The sequence below is a fragment of the Grammomys surdaster genome, unplaced genomic scaffold (genome assembly GCF_004785775.1).
Source record: "Grammomys surdaster isolate TR1022 unplaced genomic scaffold, NIH_TR_1.0 63, whole genome shotgun sequence".
Taxonomy (NCBI): Eukaryota; Metazoa; Chordata; class Mammalia; order Rodentia; family Muridae; genus Grammomys; species Grammomys surdaster.
The window spans coordinates 13,674,549-13,698,893 of NW_021604565.1; the positions used below are offsets into that span (position 1 = coordinate 13,674,549).

General features: G+C 44.3%; 1 protein-coding gene across 2 annotated transcripts; it reads right to left on the minus strand.

The window, feature by feature from the left end:
• Nucleotides 1–403: 403 nt before the first annotated feature.
• Nucleotides 404–23,599, minus strand: Ywhaz (tyrosine 3-monooxygenase/tryptophan 5-monooxygenase activation protein zeta). Of its 2 annotated transcripts, none has more exons than XM_028765714.1 (7): nucleotides 23,220–23,599; nucleotides 22,554–22,744; nucleotides 19,879–20,183; nucleotides 6,302–6,425; nucleotides 5,488–5,651; nucleotides 5,311–5,406; nucleotides 404–2,888 (listed from the first exon to the last, which is right to left on the minus strand). In XM_028765714.1, the coding sequence occupies exons 3-7, from the start codon at nucleotides 20,170–20,172 to the stop codon at nucleotides 2,829–2,831; spliced, it is 738 nt and encodes a 245-aa protein (XP_028621547.1). In that variant the 5' UTR covers nucleotides 20,173–20,183; nucleotides 22,554–22,744; nucleotides 23,220–23,599; the 3' UTR covers nucleotides 404–2,828. The 2 variants fall into 2 exon arrangements, with proteins under 2 accessions (XP_028621547.1, XP_028621553.1); XM_028765720.1 differs by having other exon boundaries at nucleotides 22,554–22,747.
• Between the last annotated feature and the right edge of the window lie 746 nt (nucleotides 23,600–24,345).

The window sequence follows — 24,345 nt, forward strand, 5'->3', positions numbered from 1 at the left end:
GGCCACAGTATTCTTGGGTCAGTGTTCAGAACTTATTTGAGACTTGGGTTTACAATCACTTGATTCCATGGTGAAGTTGGGATCTAGGATAGCAAGCTTTAAAAGTTGTCTTGCAAACTGCCAAGAACGCTTAAATCGTGGTGAAACTGGTAACTACTTTGTGAGACACATCCATGCTTAGCCTATTTTCCCTCAACGCTGTTACCCATACCCCCATACCCCCTCTTGGCAGCCTGAGAGGTCAATGTTCTTGCCTTAGCACAGAACTGCTGCTCAACTCTGCACAGCACAGCTCTGGTCTCTTTAAAGATATAATTGCAGTATCACACACACACAAACCACTGCTGGATTCAACAATTTCCTGGCCTTATGTTGTATTAACAAAACAGACATGAAGCCTTGATTTGGGACAATTAGGGAAATAAGTTAAAAACAAATTTATTATTCAAATTCCAAGGCATGGAAAATTTGAGGTTGCAAATCTTTCTCCATCTATTGGGCACTATTCATAAAAACATGAATAACTAATAGGCAAGTATCACAATTTCAGAATCAAACTAGTTTAGCAATGTCTAATGAATATGAATAAGCCAATTAGGCAAATGTGACAGGTTTCGGGTATCATTTGTAATTTACTTGAATGAGATGACATCCTGCTGTCCACTGCTTAACTCTCCTCAGCCTGGGAGCTGAGGCAAAAACAAGGTACTGAGTGTATAGGAAGCTAGTTCATGGCACCATGTGTGATGTCATTTCTCCAGAAAACACCCCCAACCCCATCGCACTTTATCTGAATGCAGTATTTGTAATAATCTGTCCAAAAGGACTGGGATTTCAGAATGTTATCAGATCATGGAGCAAGCCAGAGAACATGCTTGGGATTTTTCTCCCCCTCACCATTGAGACTCACTGCCTCCCATCATCAATATTTATTGAGCATTTACAGTGTACTAGGCACAATAGAACATACAGAAAACATTGTCCCTGCTCTTGAGGAGCTTACATTCTAAAAGAAAAAAAAATACACCTCTTGTAAAATGGCATTTTTGTTTGGTGTTTTCTGTAAAGTACTGAGGAAATACTCGGTAGGGTGTGAGCTTTGGGTGTGACTTAGCCCCTTCATTATGTGAGGAGAAGAGGAGGAGGAAGGATTTTAAAGTGGGAGACGATGACAGACCATTCAGGGCAGGATTTCCAGGAAGATAAACACAAGCTCAACTGAGGAGAGCGGGGCTGCGGGAGAGGCTGAGGGAGGCTGTGGGATGCAAGCAGAGGAAGCGGGGATCTTAGACACTTAGTGGAGCCAGAAAGATCATGCGGCCTTTTCCCAAATACATGGCCACCAAGTTGGAATGGTTGGTGACAAGACAGTAAAAGGGAAGTGAGCCTGTGCCTGACGTGGAAATAGAGGACTGGAATCCCAGGCAGGCTGTAAGAGCATCAGGAAATTCTTAAAACCAACAGCGACTTGGAAGCACAGAACTTAACGGTTAACGCCCAGTGTCACAAGGGCCAAGAACATTGTGGCTTCCTAAGTTAGAAAATGCCATAGACCGAAATTTTCAATGGAACATATTACCTTTTGCCAATCACCCCCTACCCCAACAAAAGTCCACTTCAATTGTTGAGAGGGAGTAAGGGGAAGAATGTGGGACTCGGCTGAGAATGGAAGCTACATTAACGGTCTGTTAGGATAAACTTTGCATTCAAAATTGGTTAAAGCCCATTAGCTGCCAAGAGGGAATAAGGAGACAATTTCCTTTAGAGAAGTCTCAAAACCAATAGACTAATTTACATGAAAAGCTGTAGAGAAAAGTAGTTGAAAAGTCCATTCATAAAACTTTTATTCCACTTACATGAACTTTAATACATGTGTTCTTAACAATTATGCTTGGATTGTTCATGAAAATTTCATAAGACATTAAAACAAAGCTAGCCGTCATCTCAAGTTATTTCCCTGTTAACTATTTTTACAGCACATGCATGTTAGGCAAGTATCAAAAAGAAAAAAAAAATCACAAAAGCAAAAACAAAACAAAACAAAAAACTTAAAAAAAAAAAGTTAAATACATGGGATTTTGTTTACCGCTGTGCTTGATCCGCATGAAGCCGGGAACACCAAGCAACTGTTTTTACTGCATCTTTACTTTTACATTTGTTCTTAGATTGCCTAAAACATTTAAATACAAATAACATGTGTAGCAAAAATAATGAAAGCAAACAGCAGGTAACTTTACAAATAATGGAATGTGAACCGTTTCTGCCCTTATCAGAGTAAACTGGGTCACAGCTTTTGTCTAGAGACGACTTCTGGAGCTGTGGTCAAGGGTGTGCACGCAGAGACACACGATCCGAGCGTGCATCCACAGGGTGTTTGTCTGTGTCACAGCCTCACAAGTGCTCCAAGCCTTACAGTACCCACAAAGACTACACTCATGACTGGAACCCATTATCCTGTTTATTCCCCGCCAGCACACACCAATATGTAGGCAGTTTTCTTTGCTTAGACATGGAAGCAGTTTTAACACTGGCCCTTCTGAAGCCACAATGTACCAAAAGTACTATGCCAAACATGTGTAACTCATGGAAAAATTCCACATCCCATATTGGCCACCTCAAGATGAAAACGAGTAACTCCCTAAAGTTAACTGGCTCTACTCCCCTAATATTAAAACATAAAAACCACATGGGAAATATAGAAATTCAAATAGAAGTAACATAAACCTGTCATAAATCGTAAACAAAAAAACTATCTGTGGGACAGCATGGATGACAAATGGTCTACTGTGTAAATTTTAGAATGAGGCAGACAAAGGTTGGAAGGCCGGTTAATTTTCCCCTCCTTCTCCTGCTTCTGCTTCGTCTCCTTGGGTATCCGATGTCCACAACTGGTAAAGAAATGGAAAGATTTTTTTCAGCATACTTCAGATTGATTGATAACAACACAAGTATCCAACCTTCTGTACATATGCTTGCCAAGGGCCTGGCACATGACTATACGCTTTAGTTGGACAGCTTAAAAAGACATCATTGAAGACAGCCTGACCTGGGCATGGCAGGTACATAGCACATCTGTCTTTAATGGTCAGGAAGAGGAAATCTCAGTCTTTTAGATAAGATGGCAGGATGCCTTAGTCACTAAGCCATAAAGGGCCTGCCTAGCCTCAGCCTCAGCCTCACAGTGGAGAGCCTGATCTAGCAAGTCCTCTCACTCTGGCCCTAAAGTCAATGGGTTTAGTGGTTTCCAGAAAGGCTATGATCAGGGATCTGGGTGAGCTGGCCTCTTGTGACAAAGTCACAGATCAAAAGCAGGAGCAGCAGTTCAATCAACCAAGCTAACTGCACACTGGGCTTTCCTGACATTTCGAATTAGGAAAATATTTTCTATTTGCAAGAAATCAAAACAAACATAACAAATGTTACAGTCAGAACCAAATATTCTACCAAAAAGCAGAAAAGAAGGTGTTTCATATGTGGCAGGATTATAATTTTTCATTATTCATTTTTCATTATTGTTACAGTGTTTCAATAAGTTAAAAAGACAGTTTCTAAATTATTCCAACTGCTTCAATGTAAAAATATTTTAAGCCAAACAACATAAAAAGGAATCTAACCTAACAGTATTTATTCTCCCCAAATCATCCTCCACAGTTGGTCTAGAACAGAGATTCGAAAGTCATATAGACCTGGCCAAAGGCCTTCTTCAGCCTGTGTGCTCAGGCCACAGCCTCTCCTGTCTGTCTCCTCCCTGTCCTTTCAGGGCTTTAGAATTCTGTGTATAAACATTACAAACTAGATACAGGGCAGCTCTGTGAGGCACTGGTTGTGTCAGCTAGGTGTCAGGCTGTTAGCAGCAGCCTGCTAACAAGGCTCAGGGCAGAGCTGCTCCTAGGCCTTCTCACTTTGCTCAGGATGTTCTTTCCTCTACTCACCTCAAAATTCCAATGGATGAGAGCATTCAAACAGGAGCCCCTAGAAATAGTGACACACCCAGCTAGGCCTAGGCCTGCTTTAAATACCAACTCATCACTTCAAAGCAACTCCGGACAACATGTAAGACTTAGTGTTAATTTTTCTTCTTGTTCTGCCTAGAATTTGTGTTTCTCCTGCCTGAGCCGCCCACCAACTGAAGTAACAAGTGTGTGTTACCATGCTCAGCGAGAAAGTAAAACTTTAGCAGTACAGAGGACTACATCCAGGGCCTTACACATCATAGGTAAGCACTTTTCCAATGAGCTACACTCACCCCCCCAAACTCTAGCTAATGAATCAAGTGCTTCCTTTTTTGACATCTTGTCTTTTCTTTGGGTGAAGGATGCAGCTCTGTGGTGAGACATTGCCCCGCATATAAAAGCCCAAATCCCGCCTCCAGCAAGCACAGCAGGCCCGTTCTGTATTAGCTCTTGTTTCTTTTTCATTTAAGTCTCCTCCTGCAGACAACTCCAGTTACAACTACACTTTAACTCAAAATAAACCGTGTAAAAGAATGGGCAAGTCTCTTAGACAAACCGAGCACACAGAGACACAGTAGACCACAGATCAGAGACACTCATTTCTACCTCTTCCCTGACACACAGCAAATGCTGGGTAACTTTTTCACCTAAGCCTCAAAACTTCAGATTTAATACTTATCTGAAGAAGGGAAAAGCCAAGGAGCCAATGATAAGCATGGGCTTTATTGGGATCCCAATTTAAATAATAAATAAGAATCATTTCAATGAATTCGAGAGTTGTTGTTTTAGTTTTGGCTAAGACAATGGAATGGGGGGTTCATGGTCAAACCTTCAGCACAGCAAAGTATCAACCCCAACTTTCCCTGGGACAGAGACCAGGCAAGCAAGGGCCGCAAATACATAGCACCTGAGCATCCCAGCCCTCGCTGTGCAACTTGTCAAACATGAACACAACTCTAAAGGACAAGAAAACCAACTTCAAAGGGAAGTTAAACACAAATAGCCTTAAGTTTATTTTTGTTGTTGTTTTTTTTTTTTTTTGGGGGGGGGGGGGAAGAATCTTGTTATGTTGCCCAGGTAGGCTTGTCATTATGTAGTCCAGGCTAGCCTGTAACTAACTCATGATTCTTCCTCTACCACAGGAAACCTGGACTCTGATTTGCTTGTGCTGAATAAGCATACAATGGACTCTGGGATGAAAATGAAACTACTCAAGACTTGAAATAGAAAGGAGTAACTTAGGACAAAATAGTTCAAAGCGAAAGCCTGGCAATGTTTTTAATGATTTTAAACGGTAGCTAGACTATTGTAATCAGTTATCTGGCCACACCCAGCACAGACTGCCTGAGGTACTCACTGTCAGGTTGTCTCTCAGTAACTGCATTATTAGCGTGCTGTCTTTGTACGACTCTTCACTTAATGTATCAAGTTCAGCAATGGCTTCATCGAAAGCCTGCAAACACAAAACAAAGTACACCTCAGAATGCAAATAAGGAAGACTGCCCAATTCCCAACTAACAGGTAAAATACATACTGTTTTTGCAAGAGAGCAGGCTTTCTCTGGGGAGTTCAGGATCTCGTAGTAGAACACAGAGAAGTTGAGGGCCAGACCCAGTCTGATGGGGTGTGTTGGCTGCATCTCCTTTTTGCTGATTTCAAATGCTTCTTGGTATGCTTGCTGTGACTGGTCCACAATTCCTAGACAGTGCAACACAGTAAAATGGACTTTCAAAGTCTATGCTGCAGCTTTACTTAAGCCGAAATTCTCATTTAAGATCACTTCTGTCCTCTGAAATATAAGCTCTGACATTCTTAACCAAATTATACTGTTTAAAGCAATGCTGTGTCCTGGATCACACTCGATACTCACTACTGTTGTCAAGAGAAAAGCAACTCTGAGAGGGGCTAGGTTGAAATGGTAACTTCGAGGCTCTTTCAGTGGAGCCTGGTTCAGTTCCCAGCACCTTAAGGACAGCTCACAACAGTCTGCAGTTCCAGGGAATCCAATTGTGCTGCTCTGACCTCCAACAGTACTGGACACATGTGCACAGACATACATGTGCAGGCCAAACACCCCTACACACAACTATCTGATCACTGTGTAGTGATTTCCTCATTCCACGCTGGGGTTACTCCTCAGCAAACAGTAGGTGAGGAAACATAAATAGCTTTTCAGAAAGCTTCAAGTTTAAAATACCAACACAGGCCAAAGACACAGACAAAAAGAGCTCTCCAAACAGCAAGCACCTCCGTGCTCTAAGTACCTGAAAGGAGAATGCATATTTCAGAGGGTGGGCATCCCCACCAGAACTGCTTCATATAAGCACAACCAAGCAAAACCAGCTCACCTTTCTTGTCATCACCAGCAGCAACCTCGGCCAAATAACGGTAGTAGTCACCCTTCATTTTCAAATAGAAGACCTTGCTTTCTGGTTGCGAAGCATTGGGGATCAAGAACTTTTCCAAAAGAGACTTCAGAAGAAAAGAAACAGAAATAGTAAGAAGACAATACTTACAAACCAAAGTTAAGTATTTTTCTTAAGCAAACACTATAGATTGAGTTTTAAAAGATTTTAAAACAAAACCTTAAATTTCTCTAATAACTCAGCAGTCCAGAGTGCTGGTGCAGGAAGATTGGCATGGATGAGACCATCCTGGACTGCAAACAGACACTACCTCAAATATAATCAATGAGTAACTCAAGGCAGGGAAAAGGCCAGAAGGAAAAAGACCTTTAATCTCATCATAGCAATTTTTTTTTCTTACCTACAGATCATCACAAATGGTAAAATTTCATTCTGTAACTTTGCTTAAGACTATTAACAACTTAAAACTTACTGGAACTGTCACCTAACAAATAAAACCAATCTTTTATAGCAGATTTCAAGCAAATAATATGGCATTACAGAGAAAAAGGTAGAACTGAGTGAATAGATGACAACAAAACAAAACAAACAAACCAACCCACCAAAACCAAACCAAACAACCCCAGTCTCTCAGCATCTACTTCCTTGGATACCACTGCTGTGAGTGACATCAAAGTGATGTCCATGTTCATCTGGGCTGAACCCCAGATACGGTAATTCTTACAAGAAGTGGTTTCCCAACACTTGAGACTCTTGAATCTCTATCATCCAGTGACAGGAGACCTAAGTGAACCAACTCTAACCCCTGTGCTTACTCCATGCACAGTTAACTTAGACTGACTGACTGTCCCTCACAATGTCCAAGTCTGGCAGCTGGCATGGGCACCTTTGTAATCTCAACATTTAAAGGCAACATAGGTTACACACGTAGAGACCCTGTGCTGGCCCAGCAAACTTATGGAATCAACTCGAGTGTGTGGAGGGTGCAATGTAAAAACATAAAGCTAGGACAGAAACTCCTTTAGGCAGTATTGATATAATGTCAATTAGGAACCTACTTTTTATTAGTAACTTCTGTATTCCTAAAAAGTACATTGGGAGCAGAGCTGTAGTGGCACACATCTTTAATCCCGGCACTTGGAGGCAGAGGAGCTGCTTCCTGAATTCCAGGTGAGACTAGCTAGAGCATGTTTCAGGACAACCAGAGCTCCAGAGACCCTTCTGAAATACCAGAACCAAACCAAAACCCCATCTTATTGGGAATTGCATAAACAGACCAACTGCAACACTCAGCCTCAACACTGAAGTGACTCACTTCATTAACTTTCAGTGTGCCTGTCCAACACCCACTGAATAACCACAGAATGTCTGTCTAAAGCTGTCTGAAATAGAAGAGGGACCCCAAGAACAAAACATCGTGTTTGATGCACAAAAGCCATACCTATATTTTCTGGGGATAATCACAGGCCCTCCAGAACCATGAGTTTTTCATTCAAACCAACAGCAGTCAAAAACATTTGAAGAAGTCACTTTCAACTTACAATAGGTACAGCATGTAGGGCCTGGACATCTACTCATATGGCCAGGGTGACAGCTGCATCTCTCTATCTTCCTTACAGAAAAAGCTATCAATACAAGGGTGGTTACTACCAACTTCCTAGTTCCAAGGACTATACAATCTTTGCTTTTTTTTTTTAAATTGTGAGTGCATAGCAGTAAAGGATTCAATGAATCCCGCCTTGCCTTGCTTCTTAATAAGGAGGTTTAACTGTTATATTCTTGAACAGTAAGTGCTAATGTCTAAACAGCAGTGAGGATGGCAATAGCTTAGCCTGGCAGTCACGTGGCTCTTCCAAAGGTTCCAAGTTTAATTCCCACAACCCACATGGCAGTTCCTTAATTATTTGAAACTTGTGTTTCATGGGAATCTGGCCACCCTTGTCTCCAAGGACACCAGGCAAGCACATGGTACAACCACATGCATACAGACAAAACACCTCACACATAAAACAATAAGAGAGTAGACAGTAATACTGACTGCTTATACGGTCGTGGAAATAGTCATGACAACAGAGGATACCGAGAGAAGAATGGCTCTCAAGTGCTTGCACATCACTGTGAATGCCTGTAGCTTTCTTGTAACACGAGCTAAACACTGCTCACCTTAAAATACAGCAACTGTTTATACTGTCCAACCACTTCAAAAGAACAGGAAATAACAATTTGTGTTAAAATACTTTTCAATACTAACATATTCTTCTGAAACCTAATTTTTATAAGCTCTTGAGTTTCACCTACACTGTTGTCTACTTCTAAAGGTTTTAGTTTAAGGAGAACAAAGACATATCCTTTTTCTGAACATACACGAAGAATGAAGAATGAAGCACAGAATAGACTGGAAGACAGAGAAAATGGCAGGTTGAGTTTTTCATTTTATCTTGGGGTACGTACAATTATTAATACAATTTTACACCTTTAACTTTCACACAGTCAATTCTGTTTTTTAAGCCACAACCTCGATACTGTGCAGGTGTAACTGGAACTCACGGGCTCACGTGATCATGGCTCAACCTTACTGGTGTTATAGGAGTAGGGTCTCATCGTTTTTAATCTCATAAGCTAAACAACATGACCTTAAAGACCCACTTCTCCAAATATAAAAATAAACAAAGCTGACTAAGTTTTAAACAATTAAGATATAATATAAACTGAGGCTGATACTATCAGAGAATGAGTATTTTCCTGAGAGAAAAAAAAAAACCTATTCTGTGTCTCTGACTCCTAGGTGCTCACTCAGGATGACACACACCGGGTGCCAGAGAGGGCAAAAGCAGCAGCCACACAGGCAGCGAAGTGTCTACCCACCTGCATGAGCCAAGGGAAATCACTCGAGAGCAACAGCCAACAAGACCAGTGGTTGTACAAGTGTAAGTCTTCACCCATCTTGTTTCACTAAAACATTAATTTCAAAGTTTGCTTTCCATTTTTATCCCAGAAAAGTATCCCCAATCTATCATGAATCCTCTAATTTCCTAGAAATCTGAGAGCACATTTCCTCTGTCGCCTTATTTAAAAGCAAAGGCATTTAGAGCATACAACTTTTAAGCAAGTAATTTATAGTTTTCCCTTAAAACAAAACAAAACAGTGGATACTTTTTTAAACTTTTGATGAGATCTGGGTGCAGGAGGGGAAGGGGACAAAGCTTGCTTCCCAAGCACAACTTGCTCATTGTAATGTGACACCACACCTGAACCTCTGCCCCAAAGAAGCCTGAAGTCACACAACAAAGAACTATAAATGCAAACAAATCATCAAAGAGCACTGTGCCAGGAAATGGGAGACACATCAAAATCATGAAATGCAGACAGAAAAGTTGCCTGACAAAGGACAGTGAGTCAGTGTGTAACGTAGCAGAATGCTGGAACCACCTAGTAATCAATGCCGTATTTAAGTAAAACCTGTAAGTGAGCAATTTTGTTTAAAATCATAAAAACTGAGGTTGGAGAGATGGCTCAGCGGTTAAGAACACTGGTTGCTCTTCCTTCCAAATAACCAAGGGCCCACAAGGCAGCTCCCAGCCATCTATCTCCACTCCAGTCCCCAGGGGACCCAATACCTTCCTCTGGCCTCCAAGGGCACCAGGCATGCATGTGGTGAACAGACACACATTTGGGCAAAAAACTCATACATATTTAAAAAATAAATAAGGAAAGAAAGAAAGAAGGAAGGAAGGAAGGTAGGTAAGATGGCTCACTGACTAAAAGGCCTTGTGCCACTGCTGGTGACATGATTTCAATGCTTAAGAGTTCCATAGAAGGAAAACTGACTCCTCAAAGTGTCCTGTGGTTTAGGTGCATGTACGTACACACACACACACACACACACACACACACACACACACACACACACACAGTTAAAATACTTATGTTTAAAGGGCTTCTAGAAGACTCTAACAGCTTGCTTTGCTTTCTTCCCACAGCAGTTTATACTTTGTATTACAAATTTCACAGACAGCAGAGAAGCAGTGACCCATTTGTAAGTATGAATTTGGGAGGACAGTTCTCACCTTCTACACTTAGTGTACATAGTACATCCGCTGCCATGAAGGCAATGTATTAGCAAGAACAAGTCCTAAGCTAGGGTTGTGTTTGTGCCTATAACCCCAGCACTTGGGAGGAAGACTGCTCCAAGTCTGAGGCCAGCCTGAGCTTTGGTATGAATTATACCCAATTTCAAAAAACAAAAAGCTGGGCATAGAAGTACTTACACTTGGGAGGTAGAGGCAGGAGGACCAGGATTTCAAATCCCGTGTGGACTATATAAGACCTTAATATCACACACACACACACACACTCTCTCTCACCCCACACACACTAAAATGATCCCTAAAACTAATGAACTAAAATTTGAAAATGCAGCTGAACTTTAATGTGGCCTCAACAAATGTGACTCAGTGAGAACAAGCGTCCAAAACCACCACCACCACCACCACCACCTCCTCCTCCTCCTCCTCCTCCTCCTCCTCCTCCTCCTCCTCCTCCTCCTCCTCCTCTTCTTCAGTGTATCATCACATCACTTACTACTAATGCCCCAGAGAAGAAATCTACTGTACAAGAACATGGTTCCTATGTCTAGTCTGTGCCATTCTTTCTCATGTAAACTTTGTCCAGCACTTTACTCTGTAGACCTACAGAAGTCACCATCATTTTAGTTCTCTTAACATCTGAGATAGAATTCAACAGGCCCACTGCTTTGCAGTTTAGTCTCTCACTCCCCCGTGTGGCTGAAGGGGCGCTCACTTCCAAACTGTAACCTCAGTTGTTCCAAACTAACCAATGAGTGCAGTGCTCACAACACACGCTAAGGATGCCTCCCATGGCAACACTGAGTGCTTGTGTGTGAGGTCTCATGGACAGCCACTACCTTTAAAGGCCTGACACGAGGAAATCAGAGTGATGGGAGGGTGACTAACTCCAATGCATTCCCAACAACAAGCACGCAGCAGACCTTTACTTCCTGTCTTAAAACCAACGAGAGCTGATTAAGTAATCCCTTGAGCTGTACCCTAAAATACCATAAAAAGGAGTTTATGCCAAAAATTTAATAAGCAATGCATCTTTACAAAATGTAACGCTTGACAGATTGCATTTTTGTGTTTTTGCCCAGTTGGTGGTGGGCAGAGACAATACAGAGATGACTTCTGAATGAAGGCGTTACCATTATCCTCTGTTCAGGAACTCCTTGCCCCTGGGTAAAGGGGGGTTGGGGGTCGGGGATAGAACTAGGAGGAACTACTGTTAACCACCCTGTGGTAGCTTTGCACTCAAGCAGGATTTCTATTTACTGCCAGCCTGGGCTACACAGAATGAGAGCCTGCCTCAAAATAACTAACCAATCAACTGTAAGGCAAAAGCCACAACCAAACCATAACTGCTAATCAATATAAGTAACAATCAGACACCACCTCACCAAGCAGTGATAAATTATAAATTGATAAATTATTCTGACACCCTTGAACATGTTCCTTCCCTTTCCCCCCCAGGTCCCCTATGCAAAGGGCATAACCTTGGGCGCCTCATAAAACAGGGTCCCACTGCCAAGACCTTCCACCATAAAGCCATGTGAGCACAGACAGACAGGTCAGCTTCAGGTGTCTTCCTCCTCTCTCCCTTCCTTCCTTTTTGTTTGTTTGTTTTTTTTTGTTTTTTTTTTGTTTTTTGGAACAGGGTCTGTCAGTAGACCTGGAGCCCAGTCTGACTCTACCTCCCCAGGAGAGGTCTATCGTGCAGTAGGAGCTGGGGATCTGAAGCTGGGTCTTCCTGCTTACACAGCACACGCTTATCAACTGAGTCATCTCTCCAGAACCATTTTAAATGTTTGTCTCAGTTTCTTTTTACAGTCACATTTTCAAAGCCAAGGTTTTATCACATATAGCTCAAACTGACCTCAAATTTGTTATTTCCTGCTTGGGATACTGGTATTACAGAAATATGGCACCAAAAATACAGCCTTTGTTTGATTGTTGCTCGACAGTCTCTTTTGGCCTCGAAACTCCACGACACAGGGTGTTCAACTTCTGGCCCTTCAGCCATCACCCACAGAGGTACATGCTGGGATTACAGCCACACACCACTACACCCTCTATGCTGGCTGGATTGAGGATGGAACCCAGGTACATCCCCTTCGTCAAATGAGCAACCCCCTCAGCCCAGCACTGTAACAGCATCTGTAACCTGCACACAGTATATATTTAACTCGGAGTGCCCCCATCAGATCTTTTTTTTTTGGTTTTTCAAAACAGGGTTTCTCTGTGTAGCCCGGGCTGTCTGTAGACCAGGCTGGCCTCGAACTCATCCGCCTGCCTCTGCCTCTCAAGTGCTGGGATAAAAGGCGTGTGCCACCACCGCCCGGCCGCCCCTATCAGATCTTTAAAAAAACATTGAAGCAGCTTCCCCTGCCATAACGTCATTTGTGTACAAGTCATTTTCTTCTCTAGTTGAGACTTACAAGCAGAGGCTTTTTATATCTACTTCTCTATGACACAGGGTTTACAAAATGGGCAGCCAGTCAATAAATTAACTATAGAGCCACTAAAAGTCTGCACAACCTGTCCTAACTTTCACTCCTTACCATAAAAATCCACACAGAAATGTTCTCTGTGGGGCACATTCATTATCTTTGTGATATGATTAAAGCCTGTCTGAGGATAATGCTCTCAGGTGAGAGCTCAGGACAACTGAAGGAAAGTCATTCCCACAAAGAGCATTACGTACATGAACCTTCAATCTAACTAAAGTTGCTTATGCTGTCAAAACAATTGGTCTCTGGGTTGATTGGTATCCAAGCATTTTAAACTGAGCAACAATTTTTATCAGCTTTAAATTTAATTTATATACAGATATTCTGCCCGAATGTATGTCTGTACACATGTACAATTGGTGACAGCAGAGACCAGGAAAAGGTGTCAGATCCCCTAGGACTGTCTGGAATTACAGTCAGTTCTGAGCTATCATGTAGGTGACGGTAATGAAACTTGAGTTCTCTTGAAGATTAGCCAGCTCTTAATTGCTGAGCAACCTCTCCAGCTTAAAAAGCAGTTTTATTTAAAAACATCCCAAGGAGCTCATCAACACCCGTCCCTCCCTCACCCCAAAGGTTCTGAGCACTTCCATAGGTCTGTCTCTGGGTACTTGTAGGTCTTAGTGGACAGAGTTAGAGCAAGGAGTCAGAAGTCCTGGGCCGTAAAGATGAGAGCTGCAAAGGCTCCCTCAGGGACAGGAGCAACTTAAGCTAAAAGCTTTGTGAGATTTTGGCAGACAAGCAAATACGCAGAATGAAAAGTTTTATGCATATTACTGTAAGAAATGTTATTTAACAGTATCAAGAAAAGATCAAGCCCAAGTCGATGACCAGCCAGCCACAGCACTAAAAGAATCTTTTCATGGCTGCAAAGAGATGGCTCAGTGGTTGTTTTGACTGAGGACCTGGCTTCTAGTCCCCAGTGCCCACATGGTATCTTACAACTGGAGTCCCAGGGAATCTAACACCCTCATGTGGCTTCTTTTGGTACCAGACAAAAGTGGCACAGGCGAGCAGGCAGGCAGGCCACCATACATACGAAAGACTGAAAGTCTTTTTTTTTAAAGAGATTCTGAGGTCAGCCAGGGATACAGCCAGACCTTTTCTTAAAAAGACAAATAGGGTCAGCTAGACGGCTCAGAGGGGCAAGCCTGAGCATGGGACTTTAGAAGGAGCAGGAAATGATCCACTTGTCTTGACACACAACTCTCAGAGACACATGCACGCACACATACACACTCTCCTGAGTTTAAAATGTAGTAACATTCTGAACGATCACAGTAAATTTACCCTTAATAAGATATAACTAGGTGCCACCCGGGAACGTCCTGTATACATCTATGTAAATGAATGAAAACCAGTGGAAACGAAGTAACCAGGCAGCACCGAAGGTACTAGTAGTTTGCACAAGAGCATCTACTTCCAGAAAACAGAGTCTGGCTTGAGCAGAGACAGCTACTCTAAGAGCCCTACAAACATGAGCACCATCCATTTCCTCTTCATTTGAGACTGTTACGGTAGTGAAGGCTATGGGGACTAAGATGAAGACGTAGTTGGGAATCCCGTGCATCCCAGACAAACCTAAGCAAGCAGCTTACTAGGTCAATGGATTATGGGGTAATACTGACCCAACTTAGCTGATACCAGACATCCTTAATCTTGACTCTGAAAACCCCACACTTCAGTCTTTCTCAAATATGCCCCAGAAGTCTAATTCTGAAAAAATATAAATTATTTATACATAATTTATGTACATCAGTGTTCTGTCTGCATTTATGTCTGTGTAAGAGTGTCAGATCAGTGGAACCGGAATTACAATTGTGAGTTGCCATGTGGCTCCTGGAAATTGAACCAGGGTCCTCTGGAAGAGCATCCAGTGCTCTTAACCACTGAGCCATCTCTCCAACCCCCTAAATTATTAATGAGCTTATAGGAAAAAAAAATGTCAATTTGACACAAGCTGGTCATCTGAGATGAGGTATCCTCAATAAAGAAAATGGTGCCCTAAGATCAGGCTGCAGGCAAGCACAAGGGCGTTTTCTTAATAGCTTCCATCACCTCTTGATCTAGGCTCCTGCCTTGACTTCCTTCAGTGTAGACAGGAGTTAACTCAAGTACCTTTCCTTCCCTAGTTGTTCTGGTCATGGTGTTCCATCACACAAACAGTAACCCTAACTAGGACAGAAGCTGGTATCAGGATAGTGGGGTATTGTGATAGTCTCGACCACGTTGTTTTGGGGAGAACTGTGGAAGGACTTGGGAAGAGAAAAGCCACCGAGCATTCAAGGCTTGGTGAGCTGTTCTGTGGGAGCTTGGAAGAATAGTGTTGAGAAAAATTCAGACCACGGAGGCCCAGCTTGTGAAGTTCCAGAGAGTAAAGCACTGTATATCTACTATTTTGAATTAAGATTCTGTGGTTTGGATCCGTTGAGGATGAAGACTCTCAGCTGTGACTAACAAGAGACCAGGCACCATTTAAGTAAAAGCTTTTTGCCTTACTGGGACAATAGATGCTAGTTAGCTGGAGCTAAGAAACTAGCAGTGATTAAGAGACCAACATCACTGAAGTAAAACTTTCTAAGCCGGGTATCCTGGGAGTCAGCACACAGAAGCTGTGTTCCCAGGGCAGCCAATCTTGCACTATGCACAAGCTGGCAGACAGATTTGGTAGTGTAAGAGTCACCTAGACAGTTCTGGTTTTGAACACATGAAGAGGTCATGGAGGGCAGCTGAGGCTTGGCATTGTGAGGGGCAAGAGAGGTCACTGGTAAAGGTATAGCCTCAGTGGCAGTTGAAGGCCCAGAACTGAGGAGAGCCTATGAGAGGCCACTGGTGAAAGTGCAGGCCAGTCTCAGCTGAAGACACCAGCGTTCTGGAGATGCCAGTACTGTGGGATGACAAGGACAGCAGGCTGAGGGAGCCTGGTGCCAGCCAGCTTCCATCCGGGCCTTTTTATCAGCTCCTGCATCCAGTGCACACCTAATTTGCTTTGGTCAGGGTGTTTCATCACAGCAACAGAACACACCTCTGGGCATTCTGGATTTAACTGCAAGGGGTGAAGATTCACCCTGAACGTCAGCAGCACCATCAGCCCACAGCGGTGCCTGGGGGGTTTGAGACAAGATTTCACTATGTAGCCTTGGCTGGGCTTAAACTCAGCCTGCCTCTACCTCTTCAGTGCTTGGGATGAAAGGTGTGAACCACCAGATCCTGAAGTTCTAAGACAACCACTATTATGTTTTCCCTACTCCACACAGTCAAAGTTGGTGTCATTTCTTTGTAAAGGTTTTCCATAACTTTTCAAATCCTTAATCCTACCTATTATAATATTCAAGATCTGGCCCATTTCTCCTCCTAGTCCCAGCTCTAGGAGAAATTATTGAAAAGGGGTTTTTGATTTTAAACATACAAAGGCTTTCCGTTGACTAACAGTCTAACAATGGCTGAGAGAACGGCTCTTACACAAAAAGCTTCATTTAATGTTAAGTTAAACTTCACTTAATTGAGAATGTTTAAGCTGATTTCATTAAAAACATTGATGTAGGTTTTCTAACCACTCCAATGTCCCTTGTTTCTATCTAAAAGCAGCCACAGGCTTTTGTTTTCTTACAGCTTTACTGTTACCAAATTTATACCACCATACATGGCCCATCACACATTTACGTTCTCACAACTCCCATCTTATTGAAGATAAACATTACAAATACGGAGTATATAATGATTTCTGAACTCATCTGTACAGTGAAAGTAAAGATCTGAATGCCATAATAATCTTTAAGATAATCTTTAAAGCCAACTATGACCACCCCATGCTACAATAAATTAACATGCTCATGTTAAAAAAAAAAACCCAACAACCTATGTAAGATAGTACAGTTCCAATATGGTTTATTTCTTACTGATTGAATTCAAATTCAAGGTGTATAAATGTCTTTTCTGGAACAGGCTCAAAGGTAGGGCCGTTGGTTCAGAAGTGACCATCATCTCCTCAGCCTGTAAGGCTTCTGTGGTTCTTCCTCATTCTGATTCTCACCTGAATTCACCTTGCCCCACTCACAAGTCTTGTCTGCACATGCCCACGCTCCCTGTCTTATAGGTAACCTTAGGTATCACTTGCAGGTGATGTGCGGTGTTGGTTGTTTCTATTCTGGACACCAAAGCACTACCTCCTCTCCTTCAGCATTTTCCTCTACCCCCTTCATTCTTGCCTCAGACTTCTCAACTATATAAAATTCCTCACTGAACACCATCCCTTAAGATGAGAAACCTTACCAATCACCTCAAAGACACTTCCAGTTACCCGCTACTCTTCCTGGAAGGCATTCTACCTACTCAGTCATCTTAGTTCTTTCAATGTTAAAATACTCAAAGCCACACAAATACACATCTAGAAAGCAGTAAAATGGGTTCCAATCACCACATTCTTCTGTGAAGTCTTTATTCTGAACAATAGGAGTCACTTAGTCATTTTCAGCTAAAATAAAGACTATATAGCAATTGTTAAAAGTCCAAGACACATACTGACACGAGAGAAAAAAAAAAAAAAAGTAAGCTAGCTGCCTGATTCTGATCTTGTTCCTTCAATAGTTAATAAATAGTAATTCTGAGGGCTAGAGACAATCTGTACCCAATAACTACACCTCCCAAGGTTCGCCTGACTCTTCTCCCACAACTCCTCGGGCACCATACCCGTTATTCCCATTAAATTGTACTCAAGTTTTCTTTCACTGTAAAACTGGAGTTTAAATTAAAAAACAACACCCCTCCCCCGCTTTCCATATCACAATATAATTAATGTCTGAAATAGGCTTTTAGTATATTATTCTTCTTCTATTTTATTATGACTTGGATAAACTACCCCACCTGGTATTGTATCTTTTGGGTTTATGAACAATTATTATTAGATATCTCTAATGATTAGGGCCTCTCACTTATAAAGAGAGTTTGGTCTACATCAGATTCAATACTGCGACTTCCAACTAACAAAAGGAGAAAGAAAAGGTTGGAGTAAGTCCTTTTATTTAAGGAAAAATCCATGTTATGATGGATACACTAATGACCATCTATGTGGTAACGAGTCCTCCTTTTAGTCTACTGTTTAAATGACACATTAAACACTTGATAGAGAGAGGCACATAGCTAGACTAAGGTTTTCAAGTGTTTTTCTCAGCGAATACACTGTAGGTGATGAACAGAACAACTAGGCTGTACTCATCACTGATGCTACCAGCCCACATCAGAGAAAGAAGCCACACTCATGATTTCATAAAGCACCAATGCAGTTCTCACTAAGCAAGTATTGGCTACACGTTACTCTTCTATTTCACTAGAAAGGGAACAAAGAATTTTATGAATTTCTAAGAATTCATTTTATTTATTTATTTATTTATTTATTTATTTATTTATTTATTTATTTAAAGAATTTCTAAGTCACCATCAGGTCTTTGAAAAAAAAAAAAAGCCTGGTAGGAAGTCCACTTTATTTACTGAGCCTTCTCAAGCTGAAAAGCAAAACCAAGCCCAGGAATGCCAGCAGTACTGCTGACCTAATTCTATTACCCGCTTTCTCAAGGAATCATTAAACGGTATTTGAGCATTAATACGTAATAAACCAGAGCTGTACTTTTGAAAAGATCAAGACTAGAGGCAAAAGCTTGTTTACAATTCTGTAAGTCACTTGCATATGTGGGAAAGAAATTAAGCTTTCAAGAACAACACCTCTTTTGTACCTTGTGAAAAGCTGGAACTATCCTGATGGAGACACTCATGCAGACAGGAAGTGACAAGAAATCCTTCATACCCTTAGAAGAGGCTATTTACAAATAACTGCAGTTTTCTTCATAAAGGAGACCAAGGAGAAAGGAGAAGCTGCCTGGTCTTTCCTTAGGAAAAGCCACAAGAATTTGAGAACTTCTCTATATCCTGCCCATGGAAAATATGCAAACACCTACCTGGAGCTGCATCAAGATCCTAAGAGGTAAATGTTATTAGCATGTCCTTTTTATCCCCAAAATGTTCTTGTCTTAGGAGAAAGTACAATTAGTTAACTACACTCCTTGAAACCAAAATATAAACCAGTTCTTAGGAGGAAAAAACTCCACAAAACCTATTAGGCTGAATGAAACCTAGTGACAAATAGATTAAGCAACGAAAGCAGAAAGAAATTCATCTGAAACATTATTATTATGAAGTGAATACTTGTCCAGTTTTAAATGTTCTTAATAACCTAATTTTAAAATAAGTATTTTATTTACCTTCAATGTAGCACTTTGAAACCTTGGAAAAATAGCAATCATAAAATTTCTTAATATATAAAGAAACAAACAAAAATGCACCCAAAGCAAAAGCCTTTACTAAGACTGTAATCTCAGTTGTTTTTAAATCTTAAAATTGGTTCAATCTTTAAAAAGCTTGAAAACATTTTCAAGAACAAAAAAAAGTACAATTTAGAAATCAAAACTTTTCTATCAATAGTCTTAAAAAAAAGAAAAAAAAGAAAAAAATAGTCTTAAAAGAATTCTAATTAGCAAAGTATAGTGACTCCCAACTTCTAAGCATTTGGGAGACCGAGACAGCAGACACACCGTGAGTTTTAAGCCTAGTCTGGACTGTAAGACAGCTTCTGCCTCAGAAAAGTAATTGATTGTTCTATTAGATCACCCTCAAAATTTTCTTAAAAAAAAAAAAAAAAAAAATCTACACAAATATACTGTTTAATCTCCTAGACGCACAATATTTTAACAGTACATGCCAAATAGGTACTTTTAAAACCTGGAGAGCCAAGCTTGAGTTTATTTCATTGTTTCTTAACATCTGAAGTTGACTTACAACACAAGCAATCGCAAACCAGTTTTCTCCACAGTGGAGTCATTCGATTATAATGGCTAATCCAGGGACAGGAACTGGCTCTACACTGAGTGACAAGTTCTAATGTGTCTATCTAACCGTGCACCTATGAGGCCCCACCGGCGACGCTCACCAGTACATCGTTGCAGATGTCCCGCAGCTCGGTCTCGATCTTCTCTCTGTATTCTCGAGCCATCTGCTGCTTTTTCTCAGCACCTTCCGTCTTCTGCTCAATACTTGAGACGACCCTCCAAGATGATCTACGGGCTCCTACAACGTTTTTATAAGCAACAGAGAGAAGGTTCCTCTCCTCATTCGACAGCTCGGCTCCTTGCTCAGTGACAGACTTCATGCAGGCTGCCATGTCATCGTATCGCTCTGCCTGCTCGGCCAGCTTGGCCTTCTGCACCAGCTCATTTTTATCCATAACTGGATATTCTGCAAAGGGAAGAGAAACATTCAGAAAACTCCTGTGAAAAATACATACTCGTTACATCTATCATAAGTAAGGCACACTAGTATCTCAAACCTAGCTTTTAGAATTAAAACACAGCCCCCCCCCCATTAACCAGAAAACCAGCACAGTCTGCAAATTAACAGTGGGTTAGAGAAACTAACTGCACGTCCCATCTGTTCAGATCAAAGCACATATGGGCACACGAGCTACTTAAAAAAAACCACATTTAAACTGCAGGGAGTACAAAACTAAAAAACACACTTCTATTCTCCTTGGTCAAAAGGTCACTTCTTGTTCCCAATACCACTAAATGAACCGCACTTGGGTAGCTTTCCCTCTAGTGTCTGTGTGGTGGTAAGGGGCAGGGGCGGAGAAACTGGGATCTACAATGCCTATAAAGAGCCTATTTCCAGAATCAGCATAATGTAATTCACATATTCTAGCCTTTATGTGTATATATAGTCTTATCAAGAGGGATTAACTTTTATTTAGCACCCCCCCAACCCTGATCTTGTAACATTTGCCAGCTGATCATGGAATGAAAATCATCTGAAGATAACTGGCTAATTGCTACTTGAACACAATACCACTAGGGATCACTAAACCCAAGACCAAATCTATCTGTCTATATGGCGTTCCATGACCTTTTGGTTAGCACACACCCATACTCCTCACTTCCTACCATGAGTGAGCACTGAGGACCCAAGTGCTCGCAGTGTCTGCCGCAGTCTGGACTCTGCATGACTTCTAGCAGTCACAACTACTCAAGCTGCTCTTTCTCGGATTTTCCCAGTTTTCTTTCCCTCAATTTTAAAGTCCTCTAGTCCCAATTTACTCATTTCTTCAACGATGTCAAGACCAAATCATATAGTAATCCCACAAAATATATTTTAATGAAAAAGTCACAACCTGAATGCACTACTAAAGGTAAGCAAGCACAAGTCACTGTCGCCCACCATGGAAATTCTTTCCTTTACCTTTCCAGAAAGGACGACCTCTTTTTGGTAGTCAAACGAGCAATGTCCAGAACAGAAATACGGATTGGGCTAGTTTAAATTCGAGACACAGTACCTTCAGTGCATTAACTATTTAAAATGTATGAAGCCATACTTCCCCCGGGGTCTCGAAATCTAACATCAGAAACCGTCTCTGGTAAACGTTGCTTCCAAAAAATGATGTAAGCCCAGTCAGTACAGACGTTCCCCTGCCAACCTCCCGTATAAGGGGAAGTGGATTAGGTTTCTCACAGGAAAACTAGCGCTCCCGGGCCTCGCCTTCAGACTGCGGGAATACTTGCCGCACCCACTTAACCCTTAGCTGCCTGCGGCCGGCGGGTGGGGCGAACCGAAACCGCGCAGCGGTGACTTTAAAGCGCTAGTCCTCGCGTCCGCGCCATCCGCAGCCACCTCCCCTCCTTGGCTCCGCCCAGGCTGGTGCCTCCGCGCTAGTCCCCGACTCTCTTTGTCATGGCGGAACTGTGTCAAGGAGCCCAACCTACTCCGACTGTGAATCCCCCCCCACCCGGGCAGAAGGAGGAGCAGTCCGCGCACCCGCCCCAGTCGGATGGTGGGGGGGGAGCGGATCACCCTCCCCGGGGGCCCGATGCCATCCGCGCCCGCAGAAGCGGAACCGCGGCCGACCCGCGCCGGACACACCCCGCCCGCTCCCGCCCAGGGTTCCCTCCGCCGGTGTCCGACCGGAGCCCCGAAGCCCCGACAGCTGCGGTAGGGGGAGGGGCAGGGCCCCACCCAGACAGGCGCAGCCCCCACTGCGGGGCCGCGGCTCCTGGAAGGATGCTCACCTCCCACCGGGCCGGGACGCTGGGGACCCGGTGCCCCGGTGCCCCGGTGCCCCCATGCCTAGCGCTGGCCGCGCCCCTCCCCCACCGCGCGCCCCGAGTCTTTTCTGGCACTGCGGGCCCCAGCGAGCCCAGTCCGGGGTCCCGGGCGGGCCCCACCCCAGAGCCCCGCGTGCTACCTGGCTGCCCCCCGCCGTGGGGGAGGGGCGGCGGGGGCGCCGCGGGTGGGGGCGGCCTCACCTGCGCCACGGCCGAGTCCCAGTCGCGGGCGGAAGCAGGGTGCCGGCGGGGGCGGATCGCGGTCGCCCTCGGGAGCGGGAGCCCCTGGGTCTCGCGCGTGGGCGCCTCATCCGCCACCCCCATCCCGGGGACCAGAACGGGGCGATGAGCAGCCCGGCAGGCCAGAAGCAAGCGGGCCGGGGGCGGCAGTGGGCGCCTGCCCGGGCCCGGCGGAGCCGAGCCGCCGCCCGGGTCCTCCCGAGGACACCCCTATCGGACCGCAGCGCGGCGGCGGGCTGAAGGGAGCGGAGGCCGACTCGGGGCGGCTCCTCACCTGTGTCCGGAGTGGGTGGCGGCACACGGACCCGGCTCGGCAGTCTCTGGGCGGCGGCGGCGGTGGCGGCGAGGCTGAGACTCTGTCCCTGATCTGGCTGCTCACAGGCTACAGCCGCTCCGCAGACACGGGGTTTCCTCCAATCACTAGCCCCGGCAGCAGGGGCACCACACGCACGATGACGTCAAACGCTGCTATGGCAACCGTTGATTGGTGCCCACAGTTCTCCGGCCCAGCGCAACCGCCGCTCCCCTGCGCGCGCCCGGCCGGCCCGCCCGCGCCTGAGGGCGAGCGGAGGAGAGCGCGTACCCGCTTTCCGCTCCGCTCCCGACCCTGCCTTCACCCGCGTGCTCGGTTCGCTCCCCGCCGCCCCCGCGAGCAGCCCTCCCTCCCCGCCCCTGCGGCCCGCGGAAGGAAACCTCTCCCCGCCCCCACCTCCACTGGCGGGCACATCCGGGACCTTCGCATCTCCCCACCCCCCCTCCCGCCCGGCCGCCCTGTCTCTGCGCCGGTAATGGCGGCGGGCGGGCTGCGGGGCAGGGTGACGGCAGCTCTACTCCCAAGGGCATTGTGATCAGAACCCGGGAGCGGGGCAGCGGCTCCGCCACCGGCGGGGCGGGGCGGGGCGGCCCGGGTGCGGCTGCTCCCTCCCGCCGTCTGCTTTACCTGCTCGCTGCAGGAAGCGGCCGGAGACCTTTTAAGGCTTGGAAAAGCGCGAGGCTGAATGTCGCCCTGCCTTTCCAGTCGCGAGCTCGGCGTCCGCACCGTGACAGCCACGGGGACAATGGGTGGTCGCTGGGAGGAGCGGGGAAAGGGTTGGGTTAGCGGGTTGGACGTAGAAGCCTGACATGGGGCGAGGCGGGGAAACGGGCTAGAACACACCGAACTGTTCTTCGTGGGCTCTACACTTTACCCTCTGTAGAGCTTGCATTGGGAGACACGTTGCTCCTAATTAACGCATTGGAAGAGAGTGACCCTTTTAGGTCCTGGAAGCAAGGTTTGGGAGCGTGGTCGTTCTTAGGGCCCTAGCTGGAGGAGGAGCGGGGCTTCTACGCCCGGAAGAGGGGGAAGGAAGAGGGCGGAAATTGCAGGTGAACCCGCAAGGTCTCCACCCAGGAGACGGAAGTTGAAAGGAGATGCGGTCTCTGTATGAATATCTGCCCTTGCTCCCTTTAAATGTGCTCCCCTGAGCTAAAACATTTTCACTGAGCCCCTTCTGGGGGCCTACACTAAGCACAACTGAAAAAAGAACCTCAGGAATTCAGTCCAGAGCTCTCTGGAAGACTTCATGACAAGCTATTCTTACCCTACCACTGTCTTATCAGTATGTTGGATACGTTGAACCACAAGTTTGTTCTACAAATTATAATTTGCCTGAAATGACAGCTAGTTATAGATTTGCCTATGACCAGTTCAGTATTGCTCCCCTCGCCAATCACCCCCATACCCGTTTCCACCGCAACAGATTCATAACATGCTAAGCAGATGAGCAAATTAATGCAGGTTTTATTTCCAAGATACTGAAGTCAACTTACTTTGGCTCTAGTGTAAATTCTTTCAGGGAATGACTCACTTGAAATGACTATTATTTCAAAAGCTTTTATGTCTCCAGTTTTGTAGTAGGCGCTAGAAATTTGACAGAAGATACGACGTTAAGTCTTTTGTAAAATGGAAATGGCTGTTAATGTAATACATGTCTATATGGAATACACACCTCATGGATAGTTAGAGATTTCTCTGCATAAGTTGCAGCTTGCTTTTGGAAATAGCTACTTTGGGCTTTCGCCTTATG

Coding starts and splice junctions, on each gene's coding strand:
- Ywhaz (XM_028765714.1), bottom strand. CDS start 20,172: ATGGATAAAAATGAGCTGGTGCAGAAGGCCAAGCTGGCCGAGCAGGCA. Junction 6,426..19,878: donor ACATCTGCAACGATGTACTG/GTGAGCGTCGCC, acceptor TTTCTTCTGAAG/TCTCTTTTGGAAAAGTTCTT. Junction 2,889..5,310: donor TACTGAGAGACAACCTGACA/GTGAGTACCTCA, acceptor TTTCTTTACCAG/TTGTGGACATCGGATACCCA.